Here is a 21,415-nt window from a genome sequence, read left to right on the forward strand (position 1 = left end):
CGAATTTTCAGTTTTTGGCTATTGTCTTTCTTGGGGTTTCTAACTTAACTTACTGTGTGGTATAATCTTGGTATATTTTAGGTCTTTTTGAGTAGAAAGAGAGGAAATAAACGTTTATTCTTTTCATTAAATAAAATTTCTGGTTATGTAAATAAGGTTCTTTATCCATGAAATGAAAAACTAAATTTGAAGCTGCAACACTGAATTTGTTTTTTAGCTTATTTATTTATTTTGAGAGAGACAGCAAGCAGGGTAGGGGCAGGGAGAGAGGGGAGAGACAGAATCCCAAACAGCCTTTTCATTGTCAGCACAGAGCTCAACACATAACTCAGACTCACAAACTGCGAGATGTCGACCTGAGCCCAAATCAAGATGCTGAACTGCCTGAGCTACCCAGGTGCCACTTAAGCTGCAAACTCTTAAAGAAAAAAATATAAAACATGTTTTCTGCATTCTGATTTACCTTTTTTAATTTTAAATTTTCAAATGTTTATTTGAGAGAGAGAGAGAGAGAGAAAGAGAGGCAGAGAGAGAGACAGACAGACAGAGAATCCTAAGCAGGCTCTGTGCTGCCAGTGTCGAGCCTGACAGAGCTTGAATAACCTGAGCCAAAATCAAGTTGGACACTTAACCAGCTGAGCCACCCAGGTGCCACTCTTTTTTTAATAGTATCTGCATAGAATAGACACATACACACATACCAAATGAATGAACTCAAAATGTATAAATTTTTGTCTAATATGAACTCTTTGTCATGATAGAATCATAAGACAGGAAAGGTTGCCACGAGAGTATACAAAATTCTTTCTAGAAGATGATTTTTACTTATTCGAATATCTCCAACAATAGATATAATGCCCTTCTGAATCTGTTCATACAGTTTTTGCTTTAAAATCAAGTTTGTCTGATGTAAGTATGGCTACTCCATCTTTCTTTTGACTTCTAGTAGCATGATAGGTGGTTCTCCAAAGCTTCACTGTCTTTTCTTTTACAAAAAAAAAATTTTTTAAGTTTATTTATTTTTGACAGAGACAGAGTACAAGCATGAGCTGGGGAGGGACAGAGAGAGAGAGAGGGAGACACAGAATCCAAAGCAGGCTCCAGGCTCCAAGCTGTCAGCACAGAGCCTGATGCAGAGCTCCAACTCATGAACTGTGAGATCATGACCTGGGCCGAAGTCAAACGCTTAACCGACCGTGCCACCCAGCTGCCCCCCAAAGCTTCACTTTCAATCTGCAGGTGTCCTCAGGTCTAAAATCCGTCTCTTATAGACTGCATATAGATGGATCTTGATTTTTTTTTTTATCCTTTCTGGTACCCTGTGTCTTTTGATTGGGGCATTTAGTCCATTTATATTTAGAGTGATTATTTTAAGATATGGAAGATACGGATTTAGTGTCATTGTGTTATCTGTAGGTTTCATGCTTGTGGTGAGGACTCTGGTCCTTTGTAGTCTGTGCTGCTTTCCACTCACAGAGTCCCCCTTAGGATCTCCTGCAGGGCTGGTTTAGTGGTCATGAGCCCCATTAGGTTTTGTCTGTCTGGGAAAGCCTTTCTCTCTCTTTCTATTCTAAATGACAGCCTTGCTGGGGAAAGGATTCTTAGCTGCATATGTTCCCATTCAGCGTATTGACTGTTTCCTACCACTCCCTTCTGCCCTGCCAAGTTTCGCTGGACAGGTCTGCTGCTACCCTTATGTGTCTTCCCTTGTAGATTAAGATCTGTTGGTCCCTAGCTGCTTTCAGAATTCTCTTTATCTTTGCATTTTTCCACTTTCGCTATGACATGTCATGGTGTTGACCTAGTTTTGTTGATTTTGAAGGGAATTCTCTGTGCCGCCAGGACTTGGATGCCTGTTTCCTTCCCCAGATGAGGGAAGTTCTCAGCTATAACTTGTTCAAATAAACCTTCTGCCCCTTTCTCTCACTCTTCTTCTTCTGGGACTCCTATGATGTGGATATTATTTCATCTCACTGAATCACTTAGGTCTCTAATACCTGCCTCATGGTCTAGTAATTTCCTTTCTTTCCTTTCTCTGCTTCATCTTTGTCCATAATTGTATCTTCTATTTCACCTATTCTCTCTTCTGCTTCTCCCATCCTTGCTGTCACTGCATCTAGTTTATTTTGTATCTTGTTTACAGCATTTCTTTTTTTAATTTTTATTTTGTTAATTTTTTAAAATGTTTTTATTTATTTTTGAAGGAGAGAGAGAGACAGAACATGAGCGGGGGAGGAGCAGAGAGAGGGAGACACAGAATCCGAAGCAGGCTCCAGGCTCTGAGCTGTCAGCACAGAGCCTGATGCGGGGCTTGAACTCACCAACAGTGAGATCATGACCTGAGCCAAAGTCGGATGCTCAACCGACTGAGCCACCCAGATGCCCCTTGTTTACAGCTTTCTTAATTCATCGTGACTATTCTTTAGGTCCTTGATCTCTGAAGCAGTAGATTCTCTGCTGTCTTCTATGCTTTTTTTCAAGCCCAGCTATTAGTCTTATGGCTGTTATTCCAAATACTTGATCAGATATATTGTTTATATTTCATTTGAGCTATTCTCTGGCTCTCCTTTCTTCCTGGAATTTTTTTTGAGGAGAATTCTTCTGTTTTGTCATTTTGGCTAGTTTCCTGTCCTTTATGTGTTTTAATAACTTGTTATGTGTCCCACACCTGCAAGTACTACTATATTAAAAAATGGTCATGCACTGTCCAGGGCCTGGCACTTGAGGAAGTGTTTTGGGAGCGTGTTGTGTGCACTCTTTTGTTGTGTCTTTGCCTGCTTTTCTCCCTACTTGGAGTAGTGGTTTGGACCTTCCACCAGGTGTGTTTTGATTTGTTTGTTGAAGTAACCCTGGAAAAAAGGAGAAGGGGGTGTTGAAGAAACCTTATCCCAAACAAAGAGAGGTATGACAGGGGTGGCAAAAAAGACCAGGCAGAGAATCAAAGAAACTATAGGGCTTAATCCAGAAAGAGAGAGAAGAAAATAAAGAAGGAGATACAGAAAAGGTGTGAAAGGAATAGAGTAAAATGCCCGCTTTTAAACAAACAAATAACCAAAACAGAGGAAAAAAGAAAAAATATATATAGTAAGATTTGACGTAAAGTCAAATCAGAGACTATGAGGCTGATTCCAAAGGGAGGAGAGGAAAGAGTAGAGGAGAAAGAAAAGGGAAAAGAGAAGGAAAGAAACCGAAAGAAAAGAGGGGTGCTTGGGTGGCTCATGTGGTTATATGTCCGACTCTTGATTTTGGTTCAGGTCATGATCTCACTGTTCGCGGGTTCGAGCCTCGCGTTAGGCTCTGCACTGACAGCATGGATCCTGCTTGGAATTCTCTCTCTCTCCCTTTCTCTGCACCTCTCCTGCTTGTTCACTCACTTTCCTCTCAAAATAAGGAAATAAATATTAAATAAAAAGAAAGAAAAGAAAAAAGAAAAGAAAAAAAAGTAATTAAAGTAAAAAAAACCCAAACTAACATACACAACCACAGGACAGTTGTCTACTGGAGGCTGTGCTGGTCTGGAGGAACGGCTGTCTGGTTCCGTCAGTGTCAGTCTCACTACCTTAGAGAAGCAGTTACAAGGCCCAGAGGGGCGGGGTTTGGTGTAATGGGTCTGCCTCCATTGGGGCTCGTGTCCGTTCCCTGAAACCCCACCATGTTGGTGGGAAGAAAAATGGCGACACTCTAATCTCAACTCCCCACACGAGGTGCCTCAAACCTCACTGTTTAGGCTGTCCTCACAGAATAGCCTGGGGGGGCCGGCTTGCCTTGCTCCACAGTCTCCTATGCTTCCTGAGCACTCAGCTGGGATTCAAAACCTTAGAGGATCCCTGCTCCCCCAGACCTGGTTCTGGGGTAGTGCCAGTCTGTCCAGGGGACAAAGGGCCTCTGGCTTGTGCCTGCAGGGTCTTTTTCCCTTGGTTGGGGGGTAATATACCCTCTTTCCACTGTACTCAAGGGAGGGGACTGTTCTCTACCAGCGTAGCCCTGAGATTGCTACCAAGCCTAGGGGTGGCTCCCTCCCCACCAGGCGTGGGAGGTGGCAGCTCTGGTCTAAAGTCTGGCAACCTTGAAAATTCTGATTTTTAGCTTCTAAGGCAGTTTTGCAAAGTAGAAATTGACTCTCTGGACCTCTCCTTGGTCCGTGGTCCGGAGAGGTTTTCTCTTATCCAAATACAATCCCACACTTCCCACAGCCTCTCTTTCTCTTCCGTTCGTTTTTCCACCGAAGGGCTTCCCCCACTCCATGCCTGTGTTGCCCATTTTATTTCTCCTAATTCGCATACACACACTTCTGTCCCACCAAGCTGTCTCTTTGCACCTGTGGAGATTTTTCTGTCACTGTGCAGCCTGTATTCCTGGTGTTCCAAGTGCTCTGACCTCAATACTGCTGTGTTTGAGGGACAAGGGAAATTCTGATCCCCTTCCTCTGCCATCTTAACTCCTCCCTCCTCCTTTTATTTTCCTTTTCACAATTTCAGAGTTCTGTGTAGGTTTGCATTATTATATCAGTTCAATATGTTTTATAGATATTATGGGCTTTTCTTCCTCGAAATGTATTGATCTGAATTTTCTGTCTTTTTTTTTTTAAGTTTATTCATTTATTATTTGGAGAGAGAGAGAGAGAGCACAAGTGGGGAGTAGCAGAGAGACAGGGAGAGAGAGATAATCCCAAGCAGGCCCTGCACTGTCAGTGCAGAACCAGATGGGGGGCTTGAACCCATGAACTGTGAGATCATGACCTGAGCTAAAATCAAGAGTCAGGTGTTAACTGACTGAGGCAATCAAGTGGCCCTAAAATTTTCTTTGGAAGTCCCCTGGGTACTTCAAATTTAATATGTCCTAGTTTAAAGACATTGTTTCTGACCCTTTCCCTTTCCTCTTTCCTGACTCTTTGTAATCTGCTCTGTCATTTGTTTTCCCTAGCCTAATAAATAGCAGCCCTGAAACAGGAAAAGTCCTGGCTGAACTTCCCTGAAACGACTGCATCCAGTCACTCACCACATTCGATATTTTGTACCTGCTTACCATTTTTCACGTTATTCCTATAATTCACTCTCTCACCTATAATTTTGCAATACTCTTCTGGTTTTGCTTCCTTTATGTTCATCCTACATTGCTGTCAGAGTGACTTTTCTAAAATATATTCGTGACGATGTAATTCCTCTGCTTATTTAATGGATCCCCATTACCTGAAGGAGGAAACTCATGTTCTAGCATGAGTTTTATTTTTTATTTTATTTTAGTTTATCTTTTTATTTTTTGGTTTCGTCCTGATGTTCCAGTAATATCTATCTATCCCCTTCCCAATAACTCTGTTCCAGTTTTGCCATATTCCATAGGTGTTGTCACTTACTATATTATTTCATACTTGATCCTTTGCTCATTCTAGAATGCCCTTCACACCCTCCCTGTGTACTTGTCTGTCTTTTAAGATACAGCCTTATCTTCCCAGAGTTTGCTGAGCTTCCCAAATGTAAGTGTTTTCTCCTTTGTGCGTTCACTGTGCGTTATTCACTTCACTTGTAGAACTAGTGGATATTTTTCTGTCCTTACCTGTTTTCATGCATCTCTACCACTACTAGCCTATAGAACAGACTCTGTCTTTTATTTATATTTCCAGCTCCTCCCCGGATAGTGCCTATAACTTGACAGATATAGTATGTGTTTGTCTTTCTGAGTGGGTGAGTGCGTGACCAAATGAATTAATGTGATGTTTTTCTGAAGCTGGGTTTTTGTTTTGTGTTGTTTTTATAGGAAGGAACAGCAAAGTCAGCAATGGAAGCAAAGGAAGATGGTATTGGTATTATTGAAAATGTGCCACCAGAGCAAACAGTTAATGACAGTTTGACTTCTGGTGGAGTGCATAAAAATTACAGAAGTGGTAAGCTAGTGAATCTCTGTGAGTTGTTTTTCTATGATTAAATGCTAGTATGAAAAAAATCTGAAAGTATGTAGATCCAAATATATTATTCATTTTTCGTTAAGATATTTTTCTGTTGCTATCTTTATGTGTCTGTTGCTTTATAAGTATCCCAAGTACTACCACCTTTTTCTTCCTGAGAATCTTCAACTCCCTGAACATCCTTTCTGCTATTGCTTTTATTTTATTGAAATATTCATGAATGGAGATAGACTATGTGTTTAAAATTCATAGTAACACGTTTTCATTAATTCATCTGTATTTTATAGATATGATGTCAGCATTAGGATTAGGAGAAGAGGAAGATGTAGAATCACCTTCTGATCCTGAGGTACTGTCTTCTTATTATTTTTAAATATAAGCATTGAGTGATGTTAAAACATCAAAGAGATGCTTTGACTTTATTCTCTCATCTCTGAATTTGCCCATAGAAACCATTTCCTTATATTTTTACCTATAATTGATAAAATAATTATGTGTTAATTATGACAATACAGTATAATACAGTTCTCTTGCAAACTTAATGAAAGTTGCTTAGTATTAGTACAGAAAACTAAGGCTTAGAGGGAATTAGTTTGGGTTTTGAAGTTAAGTTATCTAAACTAAAGAATTACTAAAGAAATACTCAACCTATGGCCAAATGTATGATTCTGTGGTGTATATGGATGTGTCAAACTCCTAATGACATCCAGAAAGAGTTTGGATTATGGTGTTTTACAACTTGAACCTTCAAAAGATAATGCCTGGGACTTGAAAATATTGTATTTGATTGCCAAGTAGATCTACAAGGAGCATTGGGATTATGATAACCACAGTTTGGTTTAGTGGTGCTTTAATAATAAAACCCTTTTTGGATAGTTAAAATAACATTGTGGCACACGTATAGTAATATAAGTAAAGTAATGATGACCTATTCTAAGGTGATAACTAAGGATAGAGGTAAAAAGGGCCTGATCTCTTAGACACAGGCAGCTGCTGCATAATGCCGCAAGCACTGTATTTGAAGTCAAAAGACATGCTGTCATCTTGGTTCCATCACTTCCTAGCTGTGGGATCTTGGAAAAACTTGTTTAACTTGTTTCAATGTCAATGACCTCGTTCCTAAAGATGGTACTAATACTCGTCTCTTGGTTTTGTGTAATGAACAGATGTGGTAACGCTTTGAAAACTGTAAAGGGGGCTATAGAAATAGAAGACAAAATGATCACAGTGGTATTTAGTGACTTACTAAATATTGAGGATACTTTTTTTTTTTGAATCTTTATTTTTGAGAGGGGGGGTGAGGGGAAAGAAGATCCGATGCAGGCTCTGCACCGAGAACAGGGAGCCCAGTGCAAGACTTGAACTCATGAACTGTGAGATCATGACCTGAGCCAAAGTTGGGCGCCTAATTGACAAAGCCACCCAGGCTCTCCAAGAATACTTTTTTTATGTGAAGATGTCTGAAGGCCAATAAAATGGCAGTAGTGTCCAGAAGAGAATGGGAAAGTTAGAATGGGTTTTTGATTTTCTAATTTGGGCTGTGTTAAGTTTCAGTAATCTATTAGTAGAGACATCATATGTGTATACAGTTGACCCTTGAACAAGATGGGTTTGAACTGTGGGAGTCCACTTACATACAGATTTTTTTTCTATAAATACAGTACCATCCTGTAAATGTATTTTCTCTTTCTTAACGATTTTTTTTCTTTTTTTATTATTCATTTTGAGAAACAGAGAGAGAGGACAGAGCATGCGAGTAGAGGAAGAGGGATAGAGAATCTTAAGCAGGCTCCACACTGCCAGCACAGAGCCTTACATTGGGCTTGAACCCACGACCTGTAAGATCATGACCTGAGCCAAAGTCAAGAGCCTGACCCTTAACCGACAGCACCAGCCAGCACCGCTTCCTTACGATTTTCTTAATAACCTTTTCTTTAGTTTATAGTGTAAGAATACAGTATTTAATACATATAACATAGAAAACATGTGTTAATCGACTGTTTATATTACTGGTAAGGTCAGCATTTCATTATAGTAACTCTGACCTTCCATGCTCAATTTACAGAGTTAATGGCTGAATGAGGATTAACAGGTAGATTAGAGGGTTTCTGCTTTAATATTCTGGTTTTTAATATATACTTTTCAATTTTTAAGTCTAATTGCTTTTGCTTTTATTTATTTTTAAAAAGTTTTTAACGTTTATTCATTTTTGAGTGACAGAGAGAGACACATTGTGAGTGGGGGAGGGGCAGAGAGAAAGGGAGACATAGAATCGGAAGCAGGATCCAGGCTCTGAGCTGTCAGCACAGAGCCCGACACGAGGCTTGAACTCACGAACTGTGAGATCATGATCTAAACCGAAGTTGGACATCCAACCGACTGAGCCACCCAGGTGCCTCGTCTAATTGCTTTTAAAGTAGGAAATTCAGTAGATTAGTAGCTACGTTTTTGATATTTGTGGATTTTCAAGTGCATGGCCATCAGAGCCCTTAACCCTTCGTTTGTTCAAGGGTCAACAGTATAGTGATTTGGTACTTTTGAGATCTTCTCAATGAGATTATTGCAAATGTTTTGACCTTAGTAAATTTGTCCTTATATACTGACTGTGTACCAAGCAGTTAGATACTGAGCGTACAAGTTGAGGGGTTAGGTTTTAGTGGTCGGAGCAGAAAAGTAAGTAAACAGCAATCCGTTATAAGTCAGTATAAATGCTTCCTAGAAAGGAAATGGAGAATGTTAGGTTAGAGAATATTGGGGGAGTTTGCAGTGAGGATGAGGATGAGAGTGGGAGTAGGAATTTTGGTAGTCAGAAAAGATCTGAGTGTGGCAAAAGCTGCCAAGTGAAAGATGAGACGGACCAGTCATGTGAAGATCTTGGCGAGGGACATTCTGGACAGAGAGAACCACGGATCATCATTTTACTCTAATGTCTTAGAGTGACCAAGAAGTAGGAAGACCCACTCCATCATCATAATCATTGTTGTGTGTAGAAAAGAAAATGTGCATACTGAGATAAGTGCTTGGCACATTTTAGGTGATTAATAAATAAATGTTCTTATACTTGCCTTTTAAAAGCTTAACAACACTTTTTGAAGAGTTTCATACCCATATCTAAAATTTTTTTACTATTAGTTAACCATAATTTTAAGAAAAGTTTTTCTTACTACTTTGCCATTCGATCCAACCCTTCTTTCATCAATAAAAATTTTAAGCCTTTGTTTACCTAAATGAAGCAGCAGCTGCAACAGTGTTTTGTTTATACTCAACATGATATACTCCAAAGTTTCTTATCATATTAGATATCAATTAACACTAAAACAAATGTCTGCCATTCTATTAGAAGCAGTTTAAGTTTATAGCAAGTATACTTTTAAAGAATTTGTTTAAAAAAATTTTTTTAATGTTTATTTATTTTTGAAAGACAGAGCACGTGAGTGGAGGAAGGGCAGAGAGAGAGGGAGACACAGAATCCAAAGCAGGCTCCAGGCTCTGAGCTGTCAGCACAGAGCCTGACGTGGGGCTCGAGCCCACGCATTGTGAGATCATGACCTGAGCTGAAGTCAGACGCTTAACCGACTGAGCCACCCAGGCGCCCCTGAAGAATTTATTTAAATACTTATTTTAAATGTCCTTTTATTTTGATCGGGAATGCAAAATAAGGTGTTTTGTTAGTTCCTTTTTGAAATGTGCATATAAGTCAGTCTTCTGTCTATGAAAGTATTCTGGCCTTCCATGTTCAGTTTACAGAGTCAATAGCCAAATGAAGATTAAAAGGTACACTTAATCAAGAGAGCATATATGAGGTTTTCTATTTAAATGTTTTGGTTTTCAATATGTTTTTCTTATTTGTAAGTCTGATTGTTATTAAAATCGGAAATTCAGATATTTTCTTAGAAAAGGATTAGGAAATCTTTACACAACTCATTATTGATGCTAATTTTAACAGAGTATGTCTGAGAGTCCAAACAAATATGTTCCTCATTTATCTGGAGCTGCGGATCAGAAAGGGCAAAGTATATTAAATGGACAAGTAGAAGGTAAGAACTGTATTTTACTAAGAGGTCATTGGACAGAATGTTGATTTAAAACAGGAATACTGATATATTCTAATATCTAAAGAAAATCACCTATTAAATGCATAGTAAAGAGAAAGAGATGTGAAAAGGAGGTAAGTTGTATCTTATGTGGTGTCAGCAACAGATTAAATTGAGAGTGCCACCAAAGGAGCTAAATGACTAGTTCCCTTTCAAGATACTGTAAGACCTAAGGAACCTCAGGAAATAAGAAAAGAGCCAAAGAGGGAATGATGAGAACAGTGGAGACTACAGGGAATAAATGAAGGAAAGTAAGCAGGTGTTTATAGTGTTTCTACTGGAAGGTGGTAAATAAAATACACTAGTTCTTTAAAAGGAATAGCAGGCTATTTGAAATGTAGGAATACTGTAAGGTGAGCTTCCAGTACTAGAATTTGTCAGAGTAGCATACCAAAATTTTCCCACTCTTACTGTTATCCTCTTTGTTGGAAGACATTAAGGACTGACAGCTGATGATGCAGAGTTATGTCCTATCTACCATGGATGAACTTACGCATTTATAGTCAGTGATAAATGTACATACCTTAATGCCATATCAAATTGGAGGTACTTCATAAGAGAGTTATCATTTAGTGCAAAATAAGAGAATTGGAAGGAGGGTCAGTTAGGGAGACATCAAGGAAGCTATAGCTCTGATAAAAAGTTCCATTAGAAAGTTTATGACTTTTAGGGCGCCTGGGTGGCTCAGTTGGCTGAGTGTCCGACTTCAGCTCAGGTCATGATCTCAGTTCGTGGATTCAAGCCCCATGTCAGGCTCTGTGCTGACAGCTCAGAGCCTGAAGCCTGCTTCAGATTCTGTGTGTTTGTCTCTCTGCCTCTCCCCCGCTCATACTCTGTCTCTATCTGTGTCAAAGATATACATTAAAAACAAAATTTTTTGGAGGCACCTGAGTGGCTTGGTCGGTTGAGCGTCGGCCTCTGGGCTCAGGTTGTGATCTCGCGGTTCGTGAGTTCGGGCCCCGCATCAGGCTCTGTGCTGACAGCTTGGAGCCTGGAGCCTGCTTCGGATTCTGTGTCTCCACCCCCTCTCTCCGCCCCACCCCTGCTTGTGCTGTGTCTCTCTCTGTCTTTCAAAAATGAATAAACATTTTGGGGGAGTTGATAGTGGGTATAGAGGGTATAGATGTAAGATACTCCTGCTAAACAAAGAGGAAAAATGTGGTAGAGATAATCTATAACAAGAATATAAAAGTGGAACATTCAAGACCATAGATCCAGAAATTACTGTTGAGAAGGAGGACTAGTGAAGGGAAAGAGAGAGAAATGCATGGTGTGTTAGCTAGGAAATTTTGGAGTTGAGGAGGAAACTCGAGAGAATTCACGTTAGATGGCTGGAGTACATGTGCACTAAATCAGAAGATTAGATCACAGCTACTCCAAAGAATACTAAAAGCAAGTGGAGTTCTAGAATTGGGGTAAAACCTAGCCACTCATTTATCCTCCTCAGATTTCTTAGACATCAAAGATACATGTTGCATTGATATTCATTATTCAAATGAGATTAATTTGAATATGGAAGCATTGGCTGTTATTTTTTTAAGACAGCTAATATATGATAGCTATTTTTAAAAATTTTTTAATGTTTATTTGAGCGTGAGACAGAGGGCAGGCAGGGGAGGGGCAGAGAGAGGGAGGGAGACACAGAATCTGAAGCAGGCTCCAGGCTCTGAGCTGTCAGCACAGAGCCCAGTGCGGGGCTTGAACCCACAAACTATGAGATCATAACCTGAGTTGAAGTCGGATGCTCCACCAACTGAGTCACCTAGGTACCCCATGATAATGATAGCTATTTCGTAAAAGACTTTTTTAAAGGCTTACATGATCTACCAAATCAAACTAATTTTGGAAACAAAAGAAGTGATAGGGTTAATTCCCTAAATGCTAAAATGGTTATTTTCAGTAAATATGATGCTGATTTTGAAACAGAAAAGATTTTTGGTATCTAAAAATTTTGTGGCAATTAATTTTATTTTTCCCTTTTGGTAATCATATTTCCATATTAAAAGCTTATTATACATTATTTCTTAGATGTGTTTTATATACCTTCTTGCATGAGTGGATCAAGAAACTTTAAGATGGCTAAACTAGAGGATACAAGAAATGTAGGCATACCAGTAACCCACATGGGTATGAACAAAAATGAATACTTTTATTAACTGTTATTCTACAAGTATATATCCAAGCTGATCAATTCAGTACACTTGCTCTGATGAGAAAGAAATTATGCATTCAACTGAACCGTCATCACAACTGTGTACTGACTAAATTACAGGACAAATTGAAGAACATGGTAAATACTTGTAGTATAATGGTATAAATGATTTTGCTGTACTGCACATTAAGGGTATGCTGTTGCATTCTGCTATCGGCTTCCACATTTATCCTCTCAGGGTCATGAATTGTTCCTCTAATTCAAGATTGCTTTTCTTTACATCAGTCAGCATGTTCACATTGGTACATGTGCACTTTTCTATTTTAGTTAGTCATTTGAAACATAATCTTAACTTTTGACATCCTAACTGCATGTTCTGTGGAGCCTATATTCCTATTTTTTCTTCAGTATGTATAATGTGTTCATATTTCTGTCTTGTCACTGTCTTAACCCACCTTCCTGTCCCCCCAAAAATAAAACACCAAAACCTAATGTAATCATTTTCAAAGCGAAGCATGAGGATTCTGCTCAGTACTAACTGCATGAGTGTATAGTTGGCTTTCATATTTACATATAATTGACTATTTGTCCCTTTTGCTTTTTAGATCCTCCTGAAAAATATCCTCACTTGAAGGTAAAACTTCTATATTTTTATCCTGAATTTTTAACTACAGACTGTGTGACATGTACATTATGTCTTAATCATATTGTTTCAATACCCATTCAGCCTACCGTTGAAGTGGAAGATTCTTTTTCTGATAAAACAGTAGGAATGAAAGATATACAGACATCCAGATCAGGTAAATTTTACAATACAAATTTAACAGTGGAAAGAAGTACTCTAAAATATTTGAAATGCTCTCATTCCTAATTTTTTTTGGTGGCACATTTAGTTGAAGGATTTGACATAAATAAGGTAGATGTCATTGTTGGTATCCATGTTTGAAGAAAAGATATTTACAAGCATAGGAAAAAGAGATTTAAAAAATATAAGCTTTAGTTCATGTTTCTTATTTTATTTTGGAATCCTAAATATTCCTAATATTAATTATTAGACTCTTAGATTTTTCCAGTGTGCAAAATGCTTGTTTGAATTCTGACCTTTACCTAGAGTAAAGCTTCACTTGTTAACATGTCCATTGTGTTTTAACTTGATTTCATGTTATCTAAATAACATTTTAAGCCAAATATGTTCTGCTTAGCAGACTGTGTGTATTTGTGTATGTGTGTATGTATGTATGATGTCTTTGATTATTAAAAATGGGGGAAGTAATTATTTTTTATATTTAGTAGATACAATCTTTTAAAACAGTAATTCTGAAGCTTTTTGGCTTCATAGTCCTTTTATATCATTTAAAAATTATTGGGAATTCCAAAGAACTTCTGTTTAAGTGGGTTGCATATGTTGGTATTTACAATATTAAAAATTAAACCTGAAACATTTAAAATACAGGTATACACAGTCATATATTCTGTTAGCCATTAGAGCTATGACCCTCAGTTGTGATACTATTGCATATCATATCTTTAGAAGACTCCATTGTACACTTAATATGAAAATGAGAATGAAATGTCAAATAATATTTAGTATTATTGTGAAAATAGTTTTGACCTCTTGGACTGCCTGAATGGATAGATCTGGGACTCCAGGGATTTTCAGATGACACTGGAGAACTGTTTTAAACCATATACAGGGTTCATGGATGTGAAATGATAAAGGGGCCTTCGTGATGAAATGGACATTTAAGTTCCACTTCTGCATTTTCTTTCTTTCACTTGTCTTAAGAGGTTTAAATCAGACAATCTTGCTTTTTTTAAAAAAATATATATTTTTGTTACATATTCATTTTCTGTCTCATGGCACTATTTTTTGGATCTAGTGTAGACTGAGACTTATCCTGTTTTTACATGGCAACAATTATGTCACTCAAGGCTTTTGTTTCCATATAAATTTATGTTTAGCCAAGGCTTAAAAATTGAATTCTGATGATATTGGTACATTGAGGAAAGACCATTTCATTGTGATTAAAGTAGTACCATTCATTAAAAGTTTTTTTTAAAACCCATGTCTTTAGAACACACAGTGCATATTTAAACATAAAATAAATGGTTAGACATAGATTTTGTTACTAAAATATTCATAACCTTGAGCAGTCTTAATTATTAATAAATAAAGCTTTTATGAGATACAGAATATGTAATAGAGTTGCTTGAATGAATCAAAGTATATAATGGTAGAGAATTAAAAGGAAAAAATGAGAGACTAGTTAAATTTATCTATGTGAATGTCAAATATAGGACATGTCAAATACAATAAGCTCTGAAGGAGTAGTAGTGTGTTTAGAGGGAGAGGATATGGAACTGCTTCTCTGAGGAAAGAATTGATACAAATTAGTCAAGTATGTATTACTATTTACGTTCTAATAAATGAAACTTTGTTTTCAGATTTTTCGGATTGGGAGTCTACTAGTTTGACCTTCGGTAATGAGACTTGTCAAACATCCAAGAATTTGAAGGTTGATGATAAATGCACATTTGTATCACAACCAATGATCAAAAATCAGTCAGCATCCACAGATTCTGGACCGATAACCTTAATAGAAAAAGAAAAGATTAATATTGGAACTGTGCTGCTGTTAGGTAATTGTACACTCCATGACCTGAGTGAATCACAGTTACCAGAAAACAGAGAGAGCAAAGAAGGTAATGAAGCATAGAGAATTCAACCTCTTCGTGGCTTCACCATAGTTGTGGTTTTTCGAAAATAATTTTGTGGCAAAATTTAATTTGTGTTTATTCTTTTTATGTAACCTACAACCAGAGTACTTTTAGCAATACATTTGCATTCTTCCTTTGACTAAAGCAACATACAGATAGCAAAGAGACATGGAGAAATTAATTTCTTTTAGGCTAGCATTTAGTGTACACTGGAGAATGGGTAGCAGGATTGTATTTAGAACTTTCGGACTAGTTGGAAAAACTAGGTACAGATCCAAAGATTGACTACTCAAAACATAGTTTCTTAGCTTTATTTTTATAGCTCTAAATTCACAAATATCGGTCATACTATAATCACTGTAACAAAAAAAGCACCTTCCCAAACAAAATATTAAAATACTTCCTATATTTTCTATGATTTTATTCTAGTGTTGGCTTTCTCAATTGAATCACTGAGAATTTATCACATAGTATCATCTTCTCAGCTATGTACACATAGTCTGTCGCCTTGTTTTATTATTTTTAATGAATAAATAGTTCACAAGGAATATTGGTTTTAAAGAGTGCTGTATTATTTAAAAATAATATATGGAAAGCCAATTTTTTTTAAATAGTATCTTTAAAAATTTTTTTTAAATATTTTTATTTATTTTTGAGAGAGAGAGCATCAGCAGGGGAGGGGCAGAGAGAGAGGGAGACACAGAATCTGAAGCAGGTTCCAGGCCCTGAGCTGTCAGCACAGAGCCTGATGCGGGTGGGGCTCGACCTCACAGACTGAGATCATGACCTGAGCCGAAGTCGGACGCTCACCCGACTGAGCCACCCAGGCGCCCCTTGGAAAACCAATTTTAATTCTAAGATACTCAGTCTATTGATTAATGACATCTAATGTGTGTTCTACTTTATGTACCAGTGCCCCTTTTCAGTCATTTGATCAGGTCTGTACTAATAAATTGTACAATATTTTTTTCACCTCTGTAGTTTTATGTTCTTTTCTTTCTTGATTTCTAAAATTAACATGTATTCTCAAAAGATTTTGAGCTCTTTCCTAGAGTAGTGAGTATAGGCTATAAATCCAAAGTTATTTAATATACAGGTGACTTGTTTGCTGTTACTTCTTCATGAGCTTGGTAGATCCCAGAGGCAGGACTTTCAAAACAAAACACCTACACAGGCTTCTGTAACACATAGAAGGATATGAAATAGAAAAATTACAAAATAAATACAAGCAGCTTAAACCAGTTCATATAGATCATTTCTTACTTGATGCCTTTTTATAAAGTTATGAACAGAGTTAGTTCTCCAGGGACTGAAGATTGTGTGTTTATTCATTTAATACAGATTTAGTCTGTGCTGGGTCCTAATAATTTTATATCCTGAGTATTTCTGGAACCATTCTGTTAGTTTGGATGTGCATCATCTTTATTTTATATTACTGCCTTCTAATTCATCTCCCATCTTTTATTATTATGCCATTCAAATTCATCCTTCCCCACAGTATTTAGAGTGATTTGTCTCAAATGCGAAGAGGACCATGAGCTACTGTTGAAAACATATTTATGTCCAGGCATCTTAAAATTATATATAAGGCTCTCATAATCTAGACTTCTGCCTAACTCTCCATCTTTACACCTTTCTACTGTCTGCTTTTTTCTCTGGCATTCTGAACTGCTGGTGATGTCTTCCTCTTTGATCCCTGTATTTTGGACAAATAGTTACCCTGTCATGTGCTTCTCTCCCTGTCTTGCTAAGGCCTTGCATGCTCTCCCCTTTTTCTGCCTTCTAACACCTTTGAATCTCGCTAACCTCAATGTTGGAGTCTTAGCTCAGTCATTTCTCTCTTGAAAAGCCATTCTTGACACCTTTTATCTACATGTTTCTCTAAACCTAGGTGCTTAGTACTTAGTGGGAACTCCGTAAATAATTACTGCATAAAATAAATAAAGGCTGTTGACACAAAGATGATTTAAGAGATTATCCCATACAGTCTAGGAGCAAAAGTAGAAGATACGTAAAGAAATAATTTACAGTTCAGGTGGTGAAGATACACTAGAAAAATCTATAAAGTACTAAGGTAGCCCCAGAGAAAGAGACACCTATTTATCTGGGGAAAGATAGCCATTTACAAGGATGACTCTACATAGCAAGCAGTCTGAGTCCTAAAAGATGGGAAGAAAATTGTCAAATAGTGGAGGAAAACGTTTCAGGAATGTTTACTTATCAGGAACATACACCTATAGAAAGGGTATACACTGATAAAAGCATAAAAAGTAATAGTAATTTTGGAAACCATGAATAATGTTGTAGTTGAATCTTAGTGTGTTATTAAAGAGGTACTGTTACAAGTCTGTTGTGACTTTATACGTTTCTACTGTTTTTTAAAATTTTTGTTTTGTTTCTGATTGTTTTGTTCATTGATGTTAGGTGGATGGATTTGTGAATGAATCTTTGAGATGTTTGTATGCATTTAAGCTGGTGACATCTAGTATTTCCCAAATGGTTTGTTGAAGTTTTAGATAATTATAAGTATTTCTTAAAGAAGTAAATATTCAGGGGGCATCTGGGTGGCTCAGTCGGTTAAGCGACCGATTTCAGCTCAGGTCATGATCTCTTGGTTTGTGAGTGCAAGCCCCACGTCAGGATCTGTGCTGACAGCTCAGAGCCTGGAGCCCATTTCGGATTCTGTGTCTCCCTCTTTCTCTGCTCCTCCCCTGCTCATGCTCTGTCTCTCTTTCCTTCAAAAATAAATAAACATTAGAAAAAAATTAAAAAAAAAAAAAGAAGTAAATATTCAGGTAAAGATTAATTTAAGCTTTCAATTGATAAAATGTTATTTTCTATTTTTATGAAGGTTATAGCTTTTATCTAACCATTCTGAGTAATCCATTTTAACTAAATGTATATATTTGTCAGCAGACCTAGACTTAGAATTAACATCAGTGGAAGAGCGAGAAAGGCTTGATGGAAGTGAAAATAACCACCCACAGGTATGTAAAACGTTAAATTTCCGATTTTATATTGTTTTCCTTGCTTTGATAATGTGATACAGTTCAAGTGAAATTATCTTTTGGAAGGCAGCTATGCTCACCACTATACCACCAACGCTGCACGGCTGAAATTATCTTTTGAATGAGCATTTGAAGTTGATAGATTATAACTTAGTATTTAGTTTTTATAAAATTTTATAAGTTACAAAACTCAAAATATTGTTAGAATTTATAGTAACTTATAGCTAAACTTTATCCTTGGAATTGAGGCAAAAAAAAAAAATTCCTGAATTTTGTTTGCTTCTTCCATTATTGTAACTTCCTTACATGATAAAGAAGGTAACATCAAATATTGAATCATATATTTAAGCAGTTGAAATTATGAGCAATATAACAATGATGACCACTGACTTAGATTCATGTAGAAGGAGTAATTATTTTCAGTGGTTCAAAATGTGCAGTTTCATATTGCCAGTCACTAATGCCAAGATTAAAGATGTATATTCCAACTTTGGTCTCTTTGTAGTTGACTTCGGAGAATGGGGTCATAAAATGAACACAACTGCCTATTGTAGAATCACACCTTATAGGATGGGTTATACACAATAGGTTTTTAAGTTATTTCAGCATAGAAGCTCAGTAAGTATTATTAACAGTTGTTTTCTTATCCACTCTCAGTGGACATTACAATATATCAGAGCTAGGTAAAGTAGATAATCTGTATTGATTTACACCACCATTATAGTAGACAATTTGAATTTTCTTTCTCATTGATATTAATTGATTTTGGCTGCTAATAATTTTAAGTTTGTCTATTCTCTAGTTATTAGTCTTTAAAAAAATACTCAGATGCACTTTAGGGCTCATTATTTAAGGGATGGTAAGGTAAAATGTTTTTAAAGTTTGCAACATTAAAAGTCATCTAATTTATTTTTTGGTAGATTTAACATGTAATGAATTGTTTAGTTCAAAAAACTGACAAAATTAAGTTTATGAGTTCATGTTTTTCTTCTGTCTTAGGCTAAGGCAAGTTATTTTTCACTTCTTACAGGAAGTTACAATCCAGTGACTTGGGAACAGCTAAACATAGATTAAAAAATTTAACAGTTAAATTTTGATTATTTTCTAATTTTTCTTTGTCCATACTTGATTACTTAAGGATAAGGTTATTTTACAAACATGTATCCCGGCAGAAAAGACATCTGAAAATCAAAACAAGGAAATTAACTGTCCGTTTTTGCATCTGCAAAAAATGACTCAAGAACCAGAAATGAATAAGGAATGTGATAGAGAGCATGATATATCTGTATATTCAGGACGTGCTTCTATGCAAAACTTGGAGGAAATGTGGATCAAACAAGGCAAATTAGAGTGGAAAAATAGCTAAAAACTCATTACCAGTGAGTTAAAGCAGAAGTTTGGTGAAATTTGTTAACAGTACAGAATTCCTGCTTATCTTGAAGAAAAACCACCACATGGTCACTCTAAAGAAGGAGCCAACTTAAAGGAAATACCTTCTAATTGGACAAATAATGTTCCTCAAAAAAATAAAAATAGATCTGCCCTATAACCCAGCAATAGCACTGCTAGGAATTTACTTGATTGTGAGGAAGAAGATGCATTTGGAGTGTCTGTCTCAATAGTATTTCAGGCATTTCCTGAACAAAAAGAGACTAGTCTTGAAAATGTCATTCTCTCTCATTCATACTCTGGGTCCCCAGAATATGCTTGCCAGTCATCTTCTATGCTTTTTTTTTTTTTTTAAATTTTTTTTTTTTTTCAACGTTTTTTATTTATTTTTGGGACAGAGAGAGACAGAGCATGAACGGGGGAGGGGCAGAGAGAGAGGGAGACACAGAATCGGAAACAGGCTCCAGGCTCTGAGCCATCAGCCCAGAGCCTGACGCGGGGCTCGAACTCACGGACCGCGAGATCGTGACCTGGCTGAAGTCGGACGCTTAACTGACTGCGCCACCCAGGCGCCCCTCTATGCTTTTTTTTAAATGAAAGTAAATCATCAGGGAAATACAAATCAAAACCACACTGAGATATCACCTCACCCCAGTCAGAGTGGCTAAAATGAACAAATCAGGAGACTATAGATGCTGGGGAGGATATGGAGAAACAAGAACCCTCTTGCACCGTTGGTGGGAATGCAAACTGGTGCAGCCACTCTGGAAAACAGTGTGGAGGTTCCTCAAAAAATTAAAAATAGACCTACCCCATGACCCAGCAATAGCACTGCTAGGAATTTACCCAAGGGATATAGGAGTGCTGATGTGTAGGGGCACGTGTACCCCAGTGTTTATAGCAGCACTTTCAACAATCGCCAAATTATGGTAAGAGCCTAAATGTCCATCAACTGACGAATGGATAAAGAAATTGTGGTTTATATACACAATGGAATACTACTTGGCAATGAGAAAGAATGAAATATGGCCTTTTGTAGCAACGTGGATGAACTGGAGAGTGTTATGCTAAGTGAAATAAGTCATACAGAGAAAGACAGATACCATATGTTTTCACACTTCTGTGGATCCTGAGAAACAACAGAAGCCCATGGGGGAGGGGAAGGAAAAAAAAAAAACATCTTAGGGAGAGAGCCAAACCATAAGAGACTCTTAGAAACTGAGAATACACTGAGGGTTGATGGGGGGTGGGTGATGGGCATTGAGGAGGGCACCTGTTGGGATGAGCACTGGGTGTGGTATGGAAACCAATTTGACAATAAATTTCATATTAAAAAAAAGAAAGTAAATCAGACTATGAAGACGAGAACAAACCAGACATTGAGCATCTTTTTAACAACAATGAGAATTTTTATAATGATATAGAAAATAAAAAAGCAAGGAACCCACTAGTTACATTTAAAGTGAAAGAAGGCCAAGAGTTTGACATGCAAATGGCAAAAAATACGGACCAAAATACCACCGACTGTAAATTAGACATTGGACATATACCTCACTCTAGTGATTCAGAGAGCCTTTTTGGTTTGTGGCTTGCCTGCTCCGATGTGATGAAACATGTGCTTCAAACAAAAAGGCATGATATTTCTGCTGTCACAAACACAAGAAAACAAAACCAATACAAGACTTTTTCCAGAAGCCATTATATGCAGATAATGACAGTACTTACAACTATAAAAGTGTTGAGTCTGAATTAGAAATTGTGAGTTCTTCTTCACCATCTAGTTTTCCAGCATCTAAAGTATATCTAAGTGAAGAATTACATCAAGATACGCAAAGGTTTAAGAATGAGATAGGCATGTCACAAGTAGAGTTCCTGGCTTTGGAAAAAGAGAAAGTTCAACTTCCAAAAGAGATAGAGGTCCCCCTTGCTGTTACTCTTGTTTTTTCTTTTTAGCAATTATCCGATCCATTCTGATTTTCCACTTAAGAGAAAAGGAGTTTGTATAAAATGGAATTGTCTAAGTAATTGTGTCTGGAAATAGATTATTTCTGCTATCTAACAAATAGGAGTTCAGGAAAACATTATGATTTGTTTTCCTTAAAGTTTCTGTGTCAGTCTTCCAAGTAGCATATGAACTGGGAAACTAATTAGC

General features: G+C 37.1%; 1 protein-coding gene across 12 annotated transcripts in view; it reads left to right on the forward strand.

Moving 5' to 3' along the window:
- Positions 1-21,415, forward strand: part of ANKRD26 (ankyrin repeat domain 26) — a 137,134-nt gene that overhangs the window by 41,539 nt on the left and 74,180 nt on the right. For 10 of the 12 annotated variants that reach the window (XR_006204607.1, XR_006204608.1, XM_042945186.1 and 7 more), the window contains 8 exons: positions 5,755-5,881; positions 6,190-6,251; positions 9,849-9,939; positions 12,025-12,123; positions 12,754-12,782; positions 12,876-12,948; positions 14,594-14,851; positions 17,780-17,853. Coding sequence is in view for 10 of the 12 variants with exons in the window: in XM_042945186.1 (XP_042801120.1) it covers positions 5,755-5,881; positions 6,190-6,251; positions 9,849-9,939; positions 12,025-12,123; positions 12,754-12,782; positions 12,876-12,948; positions 14,594-14,851; positions 17,780-17,853 (813 nt within the window). In the remaining 2 variants the exon portion in view is untranslated. The remainder of the gene's footprint in view (positions 1-5,754; positions 5,882-6,189; positions 6,252-9,848; positions 9,940-12,024; positions 12,124-12,753; positions 12,783-12,875; positions 12,949-14,593; positions 14,852-17,779; positions 17,854-21,415) is intronic. The other 2 variants (XM_042945183.1, XM_042945189.1) reach the window with 2 other exon arrangements.

The sequence above is a fragment of the Panthera leo genome, chromosome B4 (genome assembly GCF_018350215.1).
Source record: "Panthera leo isolate Ple1 chromosome B4, P.leo_Ple1_pat1.1, whole genome shotgun sequence".
In the NCBI taxonomy this organism is placed as follows: domain Eukaryota; kingdom Metazoa; phylum Chordata; class Mammalia; order Carnivora; family Felidae; genus Panthera; species Panthera leo.